Genomic DNA, 16,738 nt, shown 5'->3' on the forward strand with positions numbered 1-16,738 from the left:
GTAGGGAACAAGCATCTTCGCAAAGGTTTACAAGATAACACAATGCATGTTGCAAATGAAAAAGAAACACAAGGGAAGAGAGGTTGCCTGTTAAATCCCTTCCATCAACGACGAAACAAGAACAAGAGGAAAAACGCGTGGGGTGTAGGAGCGATAAATGGGTCGCATAACGTCATCGGCTTCCAAGTTCGCCATGATCGAGAAACCAATAATATCACCCACTTGGAGTGTACATATATGCAAAAGCAGGCCTAAGAGAAAATAATGGTTAAATATAAAGTTTGGGGCGACAAGATATTCGATGTGATTGCAGTGCAAATGGGCAGCTATCTTTATTCTGCAAACATTCCCTCGGTCGTGAGATTTGCTTTTTCTACACCTACAATTTCTTCGAACCTCGAAGTAGATTAAAAGATTTGTCGAATGCTTTAATGTGGATGTGATAGTCATAGATAGAGCCAGATTGAAGAATATGTCTTAGGCAAGGTCCCAACATAGTCACTAGGGTGAACTGACTAGTCTTCAGCTTATAACTGGGTTGCCGACTTCTCCAAGCCCCGACCGGCCCGACTTTCGTTGGAGTGTATGGAAAGCCTAGACCGATGGACTTGGTTTTTTTTTTTTGGTTTAACTAATATCAAGCATGCGCGTTAGGTCAAGATAGGACTCCCCGGAATTGCTGAAGATCAAAGGATGGGGATTTGGGCTAGATGCCTGATGGCATTGGTCGAGGGGTGGACGCGTAGCCAAGCTTGGGCCTTAAGCCCGTAATTGGATCACCTCAAAGGTAGGTATCTAGCTAGCCATATGCTAATAATGATGCATTTAGTTTAGCTTTTGAAATGAGCTTCGAGATTGTAAATGCCTTTGGGCAAATGTTAAAGCATTTGGCAACTTTTTTGGAGAGCTTTTAGGAGATGAATTGCATTTCCAAAGTCCTTTTAAAAGGCTTTTAGTCTAATGCAAGTCCTACCCGGTTATATGCTTTGAGCATTTCTAGAATGCTAATGCATTTTATGCCTTCCAATTTTCTTCTCACTAAACTTTTAAATTTTCAGTTTTACCCTTACCATTTTCACTGTGCAACCTTGTGCAACATCACCAGCAAGCCATGATCAAACCATTGGGAAGCCATATCTAGCATTGATAAGTCTTGCCTAAGGTTGCACGATATCGACCCTAAGTGATGGTCTTTTGCTCGCTTGGACTCATGCTAGGGGTGAGTATAGTTTGGTGAACGGCTTTCACTTTGGAATTGGGAACCGCTCACCAAGGATTGATTTTGAAAAATTGGAATTAGAAAATGCCTATTGGTTCTTAAATCCACACGGAATTAGTCCTTCATCCCTAAAAAGTTGCATTATGAACCTAGTTTCAAAATAGAACACTAAAGCTTGTTCAGCCTTAAATTCGAATTGAATTGCGAGCCATTGATTTTGATTAAGGACTGAAAACTATAGGACAAAATGAATCAACAATCCTTGTTAGTTAGGAACTTAATTTCCCCAAAGATCATGGTGTAGTACTCTTAGGATTTCCTAACACCAAGAACATTAATCGCTTGATCATCTTTTTTCAATGTCAACCTAATTTAATCATGGTGATGGATAAGAAGAGACCTAATTATGCTCTAAAAACGAGCCATTAGCTCTTAATTTTGTATCATGACGACAAAGCGCCATAACATTTATGGACATTTCTAATCGGTCTCCTCCATCCTTTCATTTGTTTATTTTGTTTTAATTGAGAAAGTAAGTAAATAGATTATTAGAATGAATAAAAGTTAGGGGTTAATCCTATTACGCACCTAAAGACAAAATTAGTTAATAATGTCCAATACTACAAATATATATATGCACATATATATTGGTCAAAAAGCTACAAAATAATTAAGTAATTGAGTTAGATGGGCGATTTCATGTTCGAAACCGAGAATCGGACTAATACTTACTGATTGGACTAGTCTCCATGGGAACCACCGGTTCTTGGTGGTTCCCGATTCCTTTGTACACCTTTAGGTTATGCAACCTTAGCGAGGGGTCGCCAAGTCCCCCAACTTTAGGCAGCCCTCACAAGAGGTCGCTTGAGGTCGTGCATTGTCAAGCAATGATAGACAATGCTAGACCTGGCTTGCCAGCAATGACTAGCATCCTGCCATCGCAAGTAAATTTTCTTTTATTTATTTATTTTAAATATATGCTTTGAATCCTTTACAAATTTAGTTTTTTTCCAAATCGAATTTAAAGCAAAGTTGATTTTCAAGACACATTTCAATTAATTTTTTTTGGTCAAATTCCGATTATACTTTATCAAATACTATTTGTATTTTGAGAAAACCCTTTTACTCTAAGTTCTTTGCATTTCTACCAATATCGAACCAAATGCAACCCAAATGCCTATCATTGCTCCTCCGTCAAACGGTCGACTTATTGAATATAGGGCAAAATTTGAGGTGTTGACGAGGGTCTAAAATGCTAAGGCATGAAATAACCCAGGCCAGCTTGAAATATCTAATAGATTAAAAAAAAAATCACCCAAAAAAAAAAAATTTAAAATATAAAGTAAATAATTTATTCTCTCAACTGCCTAATAAAATGCGTAAAAAAAAAATCGAGGTGCTTTTCTCTTTTGGTAGGTAAAAATCGAAGTACTTGATCGAACATTAAAGTCAGTGAGGAACAATGCGGTGGCAGGTCAAGGTGGTCGGAAATATATATGTGTGTGTGTCTATATATATGTAATTTTTTTTGGTTCCGAAAGGTCAGAAATATGTTGAAACAGTGGTTTTTGAGGCCGGAAACAGCTTCGGACAATGTCTGTTATTTGGCCAAGGCATCATGCTTTGAATGAGCTTATTGTCGATTGTACTCTTATCCAGTTATATAATGTTACGATCGAATGTTCGAATTAGAGACATAATAACTAACTTGGATGTCATTTAAAAAAAAAAAAAAAGAATTCAGGTCCAGACTCGAAAAACAGTCGGATGGCCGCAGGTTCGTTTTGACTCATCTGCGTTGATCCAACGTATTTGAATATTCCTAGAACAGTAATCGAGCTTTAATATCGTGCCACCAACCCAAACCTCCTAATAATGACTCAAGCGCACGAACTGGTTCGAGAACAACCTTAATTCTGTCGCTCAACGTATGGATAGGATTCGAGTCAAAGGTCAGAGCATCCTTTCTGTCTTAACTTCATCCGGAATTCTTCTAGGTCCGCGACTAGTAAAACTTCTGCGCCTAGAATATAATATAATCTTTTTCCCGTGTGAACGCATTTGCTAAACGAATGGTCAATCGAAGCTTGGATTTCCCTAAGTGACGTGTACCTGTTCAAAGCAGAGTCAACGAGCAACCACCCCCAACAAGCAATAATTTAAGAATTAAACCGCGCACTATCTTCCAAGAATCGACATATTCTCTCGTTCCACGAACTTGTTCCTTCTGGGTCAAGGTTAGACCCCAAGCTGACCATCTTCTTCCTCTTCTTGAACGTCTCCTACCTACATAATTCCTAAGGTCCAGAAACCTTTCTGTCAAGGAGAGAGGAGCAAAGATAAAAACCAAAGGGATCCCAATTACCCACATCGATCCTCTTAAATCTTCCATAAGCCCGCTATGTACATCCGGACTGAACCTGATCCCGGTGTCGGCGGCGACAGCGATGGCGACGATGTCCACTACGCCGAGCTAGAGAAGCAGATCATCCTGTTGATGGCGGACGATGGCGAGGACGACCCAGTGGCCTTGAATACCAAAACCAATTCCTCCAGAAAGTTAGGCTTTGTGAGCAGTATAAGATATGATGCTGCTTCTAATTTGGGGCGATGGGAAAACGATATTTCCAGTTCGGTCCCGGCTTGGCTTTCGAATCTGTGGAGCAGTGGCAACGTTGGCGGGACTGGTGTGTTCATTCCTCAGTTGGCTCAGAAGCGAAGAAGACACAACTACGGTGAGTTCTCCGGTTGCTGATATTGAGAAATTCCCTGATTTTCTTTATTTTTCCTGTTATTTTTATGAATCTAGTTGATAATGTTTAAAGAGTGCTGATGTTAAGTCGGTGAATGTTTGCAGGAAGGACGAACCGCAGGAAATCGACGTACAAGCAAGTGGAGAAGAAGATGAACAAGTGATATGATAGTTCAGAACATTATTTTTTTGTAAATATTTGGAAACAATATAAAGTGTCGGTATAGAATATGGAATTTCTTTTTGTAAATCTATTTTTCCAAGCAACAGTGAGCATAATAATAATTATAATCTATTACTTCATTTTTGAATTCGATTAAATTAGTGAGGACCGTGGTTCCAAACTTCCAGCTTATGCTTATCTTTTCCCACATGACGCAGCCTAATGCCAATTCCGGAACATAGTAAATGGCGGCGGCTAGTTTGATGCATCTCTTTCACTTTGTTATTATTATTGGTAAAGCTGTGATTTTGTTAGGTGTATAATAAATAAATTATAAAGTGGCCCTTTCAGAATGTTTCCCATAGGTTTCGTGGAAAGACCTCTGCTCTGTTAACCCGACTCTATTTGCAATGTTTTCAGGAGCCAGAACATAAATGACATTTGGGTAAATATGTATTACATTCAACATGAATATTCGGTAGGAAGAACATAAATTTTATCAGGTTATACATATAAAAGTGATAATGGCTTTTTTGTATTGGGGCTTAATAGATTTTCCAATTGTGCGTATAGGACCAAAGATAGTTGAAGCAATACATGTAATGCCAAGTTGCGCTAGCCGCTAGGAACATGATTGAACTAAGTCGAGTCGACAGAGATCAACCCTATACTCTGATGTTTATTTCCCCTTGATCTTTCAAAGTTCAAGCCGACTGCATAAACTGAGCCGCCTAGTATAAGTCATTTCAACTAACTCTAATATCAGCTCCAATTTGCAAAGCAAATAACGATAGAGAATCAATCAGCCCGTGAGATGCTCAAATTTGGTATTTTTAACGTTTGAATAGATCTAACACTGGAGCTACTTGAATGAAAAAAAGGTTTTTAGCAGGGTTAAGTTGGAATATCTCACGAGTACCAATGCATGGCCATTTTAATGTATATCAATTGACGAAAGAAGTACTGACACAGCCATGTGTAACATCAATTGACAGAAGAAGAATTAACACGGTCACTTGTAATATCAATCGGGAAAAGAAGAACTAGCTATCAATCCCCAGTTACACCGCAGCATTGCCACGAAAAACTGATCTGGCTAGAATGAGTGATAGAACCAATATGCACAACGAAAAGAACCTAATTCTTTTTCTCATCGATAACTTATTAAGAAGATAATTTCAACATTTCAAATAGAAAATGTATTTTGTATCCGACCATCGAATCTATTGTGTGTCAAAACTTCTGTCACTCTTGCGCTCCTATGTTGAAGACGCTGATGTAGCATCTCCGATAACTGGTTGAAGAACTCAGCATCCCATCTATGAATCAATTGCGGGTCTTCTGCGAAGCAAATGTAGATAGACGTAACAGCACTTTCCACCACAGCCATTGCCACTCCGACCTGAAATATGTTTAACTGAGCCGTGAGAAAAGATGAAATCAAGTAGTCATAGTGCTACAAACAGGAATGCCAGGAAGTCCCAAAGCCGGGGCAAATGTCAATGACCGACAAGAAACCGCTCTGCAATATTATTTCACATCAAACTGGCCCACACTCAAAGCAATCAATCATCAGATAGGTACTACACTGTACCATAATGGCATGTACTGCACATTTGGGAGAGAAAAGTATTAAAAAGAAGTCCATGAACCTTAGGATTAAACAGGCAAAATCAGCTTGGTCAAAATGCCATTCCGTCATCCAGACTACTAATAAATATTGCAACTCGAGTGAAAAGATAGTAGATATTTGGTCACAAAGACAGAGAGACGACTTACCAAAACCATACCCATCAACATTGAAGTGGAGCCGACCATAACAACTTTATCATTATACTTAAACCAAGCCCAAACTCCAGAGCAAGTTCCAGCTACAAGCCCTCCCAAGATGGTGCCCATCAACAAAACAGCACCAGAGCAATCATATGCAACAAGTGATTCAACCCCAGTGGACTGAAATAACTCCCACGCATCTCTTGCAGAATGGTTAAAGCTTTTACCATAAACTGCGATCTGACAAAAAGTTGAAGGATTGTCATGCGATAATATATCATAATGCCATTGAATAATGATCAATGTTGAAACGAAAAGGAATAAGTTAATAAAAGAAATGTCGAAAGATTCAATATGGAGAAACGCAAAGAACTTATGCTGCAAGCTTAAGCCATGCAACATTCACAGTAGTGTAACTGGGTGAGAATATAAGGAGCAGATAACTTGCAAATGCCAGAAATTTGAGGAAACCAATTTCTTTTCCAACTTGCATCTGATCAAATGCAAGTGTGGAATGATGTCATCATAACTAACAGAACATTTGATAAAAGCTTCATGTATACGTCATACTATCACAACTGACCAAATAGAATACTTATGACTAACCCTTCAAAAGGAATAGAAATATCACAGCCAATATCAGTGTCAGATATGAGACCCTTTTCTTGTCATTCCTGTTTCTTCCTTGTAAGCTGACCATTTAGAGTTCTCTTTCATTCATATCATTGTTAGTCCCTCTCTTCCTTCCATACAACTAGAATCAATCCGGGTAAAATCATTCGTTGTCTTTATAAGTGCAATGGATTTTGGCAGTGAATTTCATTATCCAAACAGGGTTATACTGTTTTAAATACTGATATTGACTTCATTTTGTGCATATGTGTTACCTACAGATATAAGATCATCAGGATTGCTTGATTGTACCATTTGGAAGCTGACAACTTAATCGCTGATAAGATTTCACTTTTTATGGATCAAACATAGATTACCAAGTCATCTCAAAATCCATTAGGTTGTAATGGAAGCAGTACGCACGTAAAAGTTCTTCTCAATCCCCATCAACTCCATATATACCTTATGCTTAAATACCAATCAGGCCCATAGCCAACTGGCCATATCTGCAGCACAATCATTAACATCTGTCCATAAGGTATGCCTGTGCACTCTCAAAGTTCCAGTTCTAACAACTAGAAGAACCCGACACCTATCACTTTCAAACAATGTTTTTCATCACTCATCAAATTCTTAAATTCTAATTTTATAAAAATGCTTCCAAAACAGAACTGATCATTAAGGACCAAAATGAGGCAGCCATAAATGCCCTCCCAATGCCACTACAACCAGCACTAGCAGTAGCACTCAAGGGAAAGTAGACATCACTAGCTCACTGTTGAAGGTAGCATTGTAAAACCATAAAACAGGACACACTCTCTGAAAACGCCAAGGAGAAAAAAACCATGATATAGCTGATATCTGAACTGTAGACTAATTTACCTACTGCTCAAAACTGATTGGTTGGTTTCCCCAAAAAAGGAAAAAAAAAAAAAAAGCGGACTACCAAGAACAGAAAAGGTACCTGTACATAAGCGTACTTGTTGAAAAAGCGAACAAGTGTCTCCACAAGGTTGAAAAGAAAATCGACACAGCAGAGTAGACATTCATTGTTTCCAATCTTCGACCGAAATCCCCTGATCTACAGATGTATTAAGCAGGAAGAATGAATTAATGTTGCCCAGTTTGAAAAAACCAGTGACATGACAATTAGAGCTAAATTGCTCGGTGTTCAGAAGGAAAGTATAAGCCAAACATGCATACCTCCCAACGCAAGGTCCGAATTGCAGCAGTAAATAGTGATCCATAACATATGCTTCCAAAAGATGTAGTCACGGCATATCGAAGTGTCTTCAATAATGAGTTTTGTGGCATTGACAATGATTGTCGACCTCCATGGATGAGAACCAGAAACACCAAACCAGAGACTATTACATGCACAGTATTGCAAAGAACTGCACCTGTCCAAAATAAGCTTACAGAGAGCACCTGCATGTAAATAATAATTGGTTATAGAAGTCATCAAGTTCATCCTGTCAGCTCTACTCATTCCTTATTTTATTTTGTTTTTTTTATTTTTTTTTTTTTTTTTTTTTTGGGGGGGGAGAGAGCTCTACTCATTCTTTGCTTGTAGATTGTAGATTATATCCCAAGTCTGTTCAGACAAATAAAAGAGCAAAACTTGCCAGCTCACCACAAGAAGCCACCAGCCTTTACCATCATCCAAGCTTGATGCAATGACACCAGCCGCTCCGAAGGACCATATTACCATCCATAAAAGCATAACCAGCATAAACAAATATGCTATTCTTGTAACTTCAGGCAGATTCCATACCATCTTGACAGCCTTCTGAAGCACCAACATGGTAAATGGAAGTCTGCAAAAGAAAGAAAACAATAGAGTGAGTGAGAGACTAAGGACTGGTAATTCTATGAGCATTTAGAAGGCAGCAATGCTATATGCACGTGAAAATCATGAAGGAGACTTTAACACAAAAGTCAGCCCAAACAAGGGAATCCTCCTCCCCTGCCCTATATTACATCTAACTTGAACATCTATAGTCCTCACCAACTTAAGTCCAAATGGTCCTCTTACCATCGTTCTCTATCAATGTGGAAAGATAAATTTGTCTAATAAGGATACTGCATGGTTTCATTTAAGAAAGAAAATCAAATATCAAAGTCCATTCAAGTGTAAAGTCAGTTGACACTCCAATTTCCAAGTACTTGTAATGAAATTCTAAATATCGCATGCATGATTTGAGAAATCCAACTTGCAGGAACAACGAATGCTGGTACGGAGCCGAGCTTTTAGAACCTTCATTTCTGTCATCCTTTAAGATGTAATAATCTAAGTTAAATCAAACATGAAAATTCCACAATAAAATACAATCTCTACCTGTCTATAACAGATATCACATACAAAAACTGCAGTGCAGCTCCAACTGCGAAAGCAACACCACAGAAAAAGCGCTCACCCCAGAAGCACAGCACACTAATCACAGCGAGATAAGTAGTTAATATATGCACCGACACTTTCATCATGTGGTTAGCTTGAGAACCCAGAAACAACAACCACGTCCATCCAAGAAGAGTTCCTGTACCACCAGCTACAGCATATAATGGCCAGTAGTCCTCCGTAAATCTGGCATCACCATCAGATGGCACATTACCTACGTTGCCAATATTTAGTCTGTCCGGTTTCTCAAACCTGTTAAGCCCAAGAACTCCGAGGATAAGACTGAAACCGAGCAAGTGGATCAAAAATATCGCTAACCAAAAAACATCTCTCCAGTGCCTTGAAGGCGGCGAAGCAATTATCTGACTAGAATCAGAGCTTCTTCTAGTCCTCCCAACACTCTGCAGTGGAAAGGGCAAAACGAAATGTTAGATGCCCAAAATCATTTTACACCAATTTCAGACCACACTCCGATTCAATCCGGGGACAAATAAGAAAGAGAGGGCCAAAAGAAGGGTAATGTCTATGATCAAACATTAGCCTAATATACACAGACAGGGATAAAATAGGAAATTGGCACGGTAAACGTGTAAATCAAATAGCTGGAATCAACCGGTCAGTTAAAAGGGAAGCAACAGAGGCTGAACGAATCTGAAACAAATAACATTTCACAGAAAATCCACAAACACTCTTTCCTCATTCGAGCGACGAAGATTTTCACAAAGATAACCAACCGCCGCACTCGACGCAGCAAACTGGTAGGCTTCGTCAGAACGATCTGAAAAATTCTAGTCTCCAGACGGCAACATAGTTCCAATGACTACGAAAAATTGTTTTCCTTCGAAGCAGACAAAAACCCACTAAGATTAAATAACTACAATCAATTAGACAAGATCAAAGTGATTGCTTCAGGACCCAACTCGAGATGCCCGCGATAGTGGCGATCGGTGATCGAAAGGAACCGAATTTTACCTCGTCGGCGGCGACGGCGGAGCCCAATTCCGCGGAAGACGAGCTCTGCGAATCACTCATCCTCGACCTTCGATCAAATGGGGATCAACATTTTTCGTACCCGCAAAAGTCAAGATGCTCCTGTCTAGTATGGTTAAGTTTGAAAAATTGAATAGTACGTCGAGAGAAAGAGAGAGAGAGAGAGAGAGAGAGAGAAGGAACGTGACACTAAGGTGAAGACGAAGCGAGAAAGGTCAAAGACGAATTACAGACCCGAAAATTATTTAGGGTTTTAGGTAGCCATAAACGGATGACCAATTCATTAGGTTTGACAGAAAATGGAGAGAGAGGGGACGAAAGAAACAAGAAACCGAAACTCAACGGCTAGATAAAAGTCGGGACGGCGAGTTCGTAATTGGTCGATTGCTTTCCCCTTGATTTCGTCGGATCAAGTTGAAGATTCTGTCTTTTTTTCATTTGTACGACAAATACTTAGGTAGAAAGAAATACCGATGTCGTTCCCTATTATCTTGCTCTGCGTACGGGGCTGGTGTCGGAATACGGATGAAATGTCTGCTGCGACAGGGAATAATCGCGGTCGCTCTCGGCCGCATGCTTCGGTTCGATAAGTCTGACCAGAATTTTAATTAATTTCCTTTTCCGAGTGAAAAAAAAAAGAAAAAGAAGCCGCCGGGCTTTAATTATAATCACCGGAAAACAACTGCGGAGGTTAGGAGAAACTTCCGATTCATTGCCATCCATTTTCGACGAATCTCGTTCGAGGAGGAGCGGTCAAGTAAAAGTCTATGACCTTTATCAATTAGGGCTAAGACACGGGACAGCGGATGCGTAGAACAAAAAGGAAAAAAGAAAAAAAAGAAAAAAGAGCACTAAAACTTCCCCAGGACGAAAAGGGGAAAGACAAGTAGGTAAAATCATTGAATCTGCTTGGATCCATGTATCGCCGTATTTATTGGTGAAAGTCGCACCTAACGTCTATGGGATGCCCTACTCTAATCTTATATTGATATCTCATGCGCCAACTCCAAACCCTAATTTTATAGCAATTTATACTTCAAGGATAATCTCGAGAGAATACGAAAATATGTTGATTTGAACGCATGTCTGGAGTAAAGGGGATGAATGGACATTTTATATGAATAGCTCCTTATGGCTGTCAAGACAACTCTCATTGCTTAATGTATGTTTGGTACATGTTGAATAGAAAAAAATGTAGATAATTTTCAACTTATGAAGGTTAATTTTTCTCATAATGTTGGTTTTTAGGATCTCCTATATTAAGTTTGGAAAGTTTGGAGCTTTAGATCCCTATCAAGAGAAGAAGCAAACACTTCTCCCTTAAAAATATATCTACGGTTATTTATCTAAAACTCAATTTATTTGGTGAAAAATGAATTGTTTAAAAAACATTTTATGGAGAAAAAATGGTCTCTACTCGCTCATTGTAAATAAATTTTTACACAACGGCTTCACCCATCTTTTATTTGAGGATTTCGCTCGCGTTTATAAAAAAAAAAAAGAAAAAGGAGAGAGAGAGACTCTTGATACCGTCGGAGTATGCCAAAAAGGAAGGAAGAATCGTGATAAGAAAGACCAAAAGTAGTACATGAAGAAAGGGTCATGAACTTACTAAAATAAGTTTTGCTTTAAGCGAAGATCATTGTAATAAAATATCGGGCCTCCCCTTTGAAGTCAAAGGACATGCACAAACGAGACAACCGATTTCGTTACTAGGAAATTGCGTTGCCGTGTAGCTTTGAGCCGACGCATCAAGATCCCCAAGGAAAGTTCCATCTGGGGCCGCATTGACCGAGACGTTTCGCTATTTTCTGAGGCCTTCGACGTCACGACTTCAGCTTGTGATTGGGCGAATGACTCAAGAACGATTCTTTTTAAATTCCGAACCTCGATTTTCTTTCCTTCTTGCCCACGTTGTTGACCATGACTCAGGCATGATGCACGTTCGCCTCGACTTTGATTGCGTGGTGTGATTCATCTGACATTGATGGATAGCTTAAGATCCAATAAATCTCGGCTATTAGACATGCTTAATCGCACTTTATTCACGTATCATATAAACGGGTCATGTTCACGAACCGCCCGCTTTTCCTCCAACTTTATGAGATTAAAAGGGGATAAAATTCCCCTTCTTCTTTTCTTTTTTTTCTTTTTTTTTTTTTGTGGGGGGGTGTTGGGGAAATTAACTTTTACGCTACTTCAATTTAAGTGAATTCTCATAATGAAGGAGATGCATAATCAAGGTTGTGCGGGGCTTTCTTTCTCAAGTGCATCAGGACAAATGCATGAGATGCGTTAGGTGGAATATCACGCTTCATTCGAATGCTTTGCCCTCTTGCTTCACGACTCTCATGGGTTGGAGGGGAAAAAAAACAAATTAGAAAATTCCAAACGCATGTTGGAATTTTTCCTCTATTACCACTCTACATCGATTGTATCTACACTATCGCAATATCAGTTGGTAAGATCTAAACGAAGTGTTGGCGTAAAAGTTAAGATTGTTGGAGATATAGCCATTGCCAGTGACAACCATAGCTCAATCTAGGGGAAGGAGTCTCCATGATTAAACAAGCTACTTGTTGATTATAGCTTGACTTCTATATAGATGCGCTCACGTGCAAAATGTTCATTCATAATATCACCTACTTGCACATATGAAAGAGAAACAAATGCATCTCTAATTATTTGTAAGAAAGTTAATTTCTCGCAAAAAAAATATTATTTCGATTATAAAAGGTTAAGCATGAAATTCTACACGACCATATTACTTTTATTTCTAAAAGCTTTGATTGTCTTGATGTCTTGAATACGAAGGGCCTGCACTGTTCGAGGCTTGAGAGGCTTTCGGTCCGACGATTGTTTTGGGCTTTTATCGAAGTGTGTGAGTATTGGGAATGAGCAGAGGAATGTCCTCAAAATAGGGCCCCTTTTTGGGCAGGCTTAGCATTTCATTTTGGGGGTGCTCCACCTACGATTTGGATTTGATCTTTCCACAGTTGTGTGAAATTTAATAGACACTTGAAAAAGAAAAAATATTGGAAAAATTCTAAATAAGGACCTGAAATAAATATTATTTCAAATTAGAATCCAAAGTGTTCTAATTTTCTCAAATAAAAGCCTAAAATGACCATATCAATTTAAAATGAGGATATGAATTCACTATTTGGTGAAGGGCAATTTCATCTTTTAAATTTTTTTTCCTGTTTTCTGTTTTTTTTTTTACAAACTAAAATAATAGAAAGAACACAAAAGAGGGAGCCCTCCCTCCTGTCTATGGCCATCGCCTCATCGCTAGCTCGGCAACAAAAATGGTTGGTAGGAATGTTGACACCTACATGAGGGTTGATAACCCTTGTTGACTAGAGGTGAGGGCCAGTAGACCCTCACTAGAGCTGGGCAAGGGCTTGTTGGCCCTCGCCTTTAGTCACCTAGGCATCGGCTATTAATTTTTTCAAATTCTTTTAGTCTAATTTAATTTAAATCTAAATTGTATTTGGATGAAATCCTTGATCAATTGGAATTTTTGCCGATGGACAAACTAGCAAGGTTGAGCCCTTATTTGAAACAGTCATAACCACTTATTAAAGACTTTATTTGAGATTGATATGACCATTTTAGGCCCTTATTTAAAACAATATCCACTTAAGGTCCATATGTGAGAAAATTATGGTACTTTAGGCTATTATTTGGAATTTTATCAAAAAATAATAGATTGAGAGTTGCCTTCAAAAACAAAGGGGAAAAGGTCACAAAGTATCCCAAACTATGTTAATTGTGATACATTCACCTTGTATTTTTTGTGATATTAAAATTTTCAAATTATACATTCACCTTAAACTATTTTTTTTATGACATAAGAAACCTTGAACTTGTACATATGCTTTATATTTACCTTTCGTCAAAGTTTCTTCAAATGATCTTTCGGCAAAAAGAAATATTGTTTTTATTTTACTTAAGCCACATGAATGGCATGTCAACACTATTTACTTATTGGAGTCATGTATGTAGATTTTTAACGGCTCAATTGATGAAACTTTGAAGGAGGATATATGTGCCAAATAGATATAAATTTGATATTTTTTGTGTTACAAAAAAAAAATTATGATAAATTCATCACATTGGTATATACTTATGATTTTTAGTGGCTTTTATTAAAAAAAAAAAGAAAGAATGTTAGTCATGTTCTCGATGAGGGTAGTTATTCTTTGAATAGAGCAAATAAGTGTTTGAATTATGGATTGAATTTAATTGTTGCATTATATTGTTATTTTAGGAATGGTTGCTTCGGAAGGAATATATTATGAGTCAATCGTACTCTTGTTGCTTACTATACAAATATCAAAATCTGCATTATCTACTTTAAGCTAAAACCGAGGTTTAAACTTTTGGCTTCATGTTATTTTATTTTAGAGAATTATAATCAGTTATGTCATTTAACGTTTCTTGCCATGTGTATCGTTGGCAAGATGGTGTTGCCACTCACACATGCACTAGCTAAAAATTGCCACTATGGCAGCACCTAAGCACGCGATTGACGTGAAGATTGACATATTTTAGCTAAGATCCTAAACAAAATGTGGGAAACATTGCAAATTTCTGGATATATAGCTGTACAAGCAACTAAATAAAACCCAGAATGATCAAGTTTTTTGGGGCCCTATCGTTTTCCTCGGATCCCTTTTCTTTTTTCTTTGCCTAACCAGTAAAAACATCTAAAACTAGATTCGGCTCATGGGCTCCTGCCACGTCGACTCGCTGACTGTCCCGTAAAGTAAATCCCCATCCTCTCCAGGGGCATAACCGCCAAATCACCAGACGCCAACGAGCCGCTCAGCATTTATTGGGCACGAACCCGATCAGCGACCTCTTCAGGTCGAAGCCGACACGTGTCCCCTGCTGCTGCACGTTCCCCAAAATCGACAGCGCCGACGACGTAGGGGCGAACGCGAAGCAGAACGTGCCGTTCGAGTCCACCGGAATCATGTAGTTCTTGGCCGGCAACGCCCACTCCTTCCCGTCCCCGAACCGCAGCGCCACCGTCGGCACCTCCACGCTGCCCTTCGACGACAGGTCGTAGCACGTGTCGAACAGCGCGAAGCCCTCCGCCGCCGGCAGCCCCGCGTGCCCCTCGCGAACGCGTCGCGCATCGCCCCGTAGACCTCCGCCCGCAGGCGCGTCACCGCCGTGCCCGAGTCGACGATTATCCCGCCGCCGCCGTGGGGGTCGAGCTGGAACGCCCCCTCTGGCAGCCGCAACGGGTCGCCGCCGACGCTGATCCCGGTCAGGCCCAGGTAGAGGAAGGTGTCGAGCTGGGGGTTCCGGATCAGCGGCGCGGCGACGGCATTGGGCGGCAGGGGCGAGCCGAATTCGAGGGTCGAGGCCGAGTCGGAGTCGCGGTCCACGAGGCAGTAGGAGAAGGAGGAGGCGTTGAGCTGGGAAGGGAACGACAGCGAGCCGCCGCCGAGGCCGAGCAGGCCGGCGGCGCCGACGAACAGGCCCTCGTTGTTGTGGCCGCAGCCGATGGCCACGTCCCTGAGCCGAGTGGAGCCGAGGGTGATGCTCTCCGTGACGAAGTCGCCGACGGTGTAGGAACCGTCGCCATAGGATACCTCGTAAAGGCAGCTCCCGTTGCGGCACTCGGAGACATCGAGCGACCTGCATCCGCAACAACACGACACGAATCAGACGATAAAAAAATAAAGACAGACGATCGGTTTTATTCGACGAGCATACGACGACGTGGTACCAGCTAACGGTCCTACCTGCATTGTCGGGTGTCGCAGGAGAGAGGGGAGAAGGAAGCCGAGGAAGCCGGCTCGAAGATGGGGTCGGCTTGCTGGTAGCAGTCGGCGCAGGGGGCGCACTGCACCCAGTTGACGTCGCTCCCGGTGTCGACGACCATGTAGACCTGGCTCGGCGGGTCGCCGACGCCGAGCCGCGAGAAGTACTCGCCGCTCCCTTGGCTCGTCCCGGACACCACCGGGCTCTCGAAGCCTTCGGCTCCGATTTCTCTCTCCGCGCTCGCTTCGAGGGGCTTCAGATCTGATTTCGCAATGCCGTCGACGGCCAGATCTACGCGAGCCCCGAGGGACTTGACTCGGGCCGAGTCGCGCTCCAGCCGGGCCAATGTCAGGGACCTGTAGTCCCTCTGCGAAGGTTTTCGAAGCGAAGCCCGCGAATGCAGCTGCAGCGTGAGGGAGGAGGAAGAAGACGACGGCGGCTGAGCTTCTTCTTGCTGGCGAAGCGGTGTCGTTTGAGGGTCGCGGGCGAGGGCGTCGAGGGTATTACGGACGGAAGCACGGACGTCGAGGACGGTGGTGGCGACGGAGGTGGTGGTGGGTAAAGTGCGGGAGCTGGCCAATGCAATGGAGAAGGAGCAGAAGAGAGTGAAGAGAAGGCAAGAAAGGGAGGTGGGGTTCGCCATTTTTCGGATGGAGAGAGAAGATTAGGGAGCTCTACGGGATTATAAATGGGGCGGGCTTGGGGATGGGAGTGATTCTTGATGGAAATCACGCCATTCTCGACGGGAGCTAAAGAAATTGAAAAAATGTCGGGAAGAGAGAGAGAGAGAGAGAGAGAGAGAGAGAGAGAGAGTGGGAGTGCAGCTCTCGATGAAGGATGGGGGGGGGGGGCTTCAAAGGGATTGATAATTAGATTCTGAGAGCTAGCTTTGCATGTCCCTGTGGATAATTTCTTCCCTTTGACTTGCCTACCTGTCTAGTCGACGCCAACTCCAAGCCAAAAGAGGGGAAAAAAAGAAAAGAAAAGAAAAGAAAAGGAGTCATTGGCTTTGATGGCATCGTCTGGTCTCGAGGGAGTTGAAAGAGACGA

At 41.2% G+C, this 16,738-nt stretch overlaps 3 protein-coding genes across 3 annotated transcripts; 1 reads left to right on the forward strand and 2 right to left on the reverse strand.

Moving 5' to 3' along the window:
* Nucleotides 1-3,417: 3,417 nt before the first annotated feature.
* Nucleotides 3,418-4,274, forward strand: LOC104433290. Its single transcript, XM_010045978.3, has 2 exons — nucleotides 3,418-3,954; nucleotides 4,077-4,274. The coding sequence occupies exons 1-2, from the start codon at nucleotides 3,621-3,623 to the stop codon at nucleotides 4,133-4,135; spliced, it is 393 nt and encodes a 130-aa protein (XP_010044280.2). The 5' UTR covers nucleotides 3,418-3,620; the 3' UTR covers nucleotides 4,136-4,274.
* Nucleotides 4,275-5,066: 792 nt separating this feature from the next.
* On the reverse strand, nucleotides 5,067-10,326 carry LOC104433291 (CTL-like protein DDB_G0274487). Its single transcript, XM_010045979.3, has 7 exons — nucleotides 9,890-10,326; nucleotides 8,858-9,318; nucleotides 8,153-8,336; nucleotides 7,723-7,947; nucleotides 7,484-7,600; nucleotides 5,914-6,147; nucleotides 5,067-5,536 (listed from the first exon to the last, which is right to left on the reverse strand). Exons 1-7 carry the CDS (start codon nucleotides 9,947-9,949, stop codon nucleotides 5,321-5,323), a joined length of 1,497 nt encoding a protein of 498 aa, XP_010044281.2. The 5' UTR covers nucleotides 9,950-10,326; the 3' UTR covers nucleotides 5,067-5,320.
* Nucleotides 10,327-14,473: 4,147 nt separating this feature from the next.
* On the reverse strand, nucleotides 14,474-16,514 carry LOC104433292 (protein ASPARTIC PROTEASE IN GUARD CELL 1). The gene is given in 3 exon segments (XM_010045980.3): nucleotides 14,474-15,024; nucleotides 15,027-15,562; nucleotides 15,670-16,514. Coding segments are annotated over 3 exon segments (1,485 nt in total). The 5' UTR covers nucleotides 16,332-16,514; the 3' UTR covers nucleotides 14,474-14,737.
* Nucleotides 16,515-16,738: the final 224 nt, after the last annotated feature.

This window comes from Eucalyptus grandis, chromosome 2 (genome assembly GCF_016545825.1).
Source record: "Eucalyptus grandis isolate ANBG69807.140 chromosome 2, ASM1654582v1, whole genome shotgun sequence".
In the NCBI taxonomy this organism is placed as follows: Eukaryota; Viridiplantae; Streptophyta; class Magnoliopsida; order Myrtales; family Myrtaceae; genus Eucalyptus; species Eucalyptus grandis.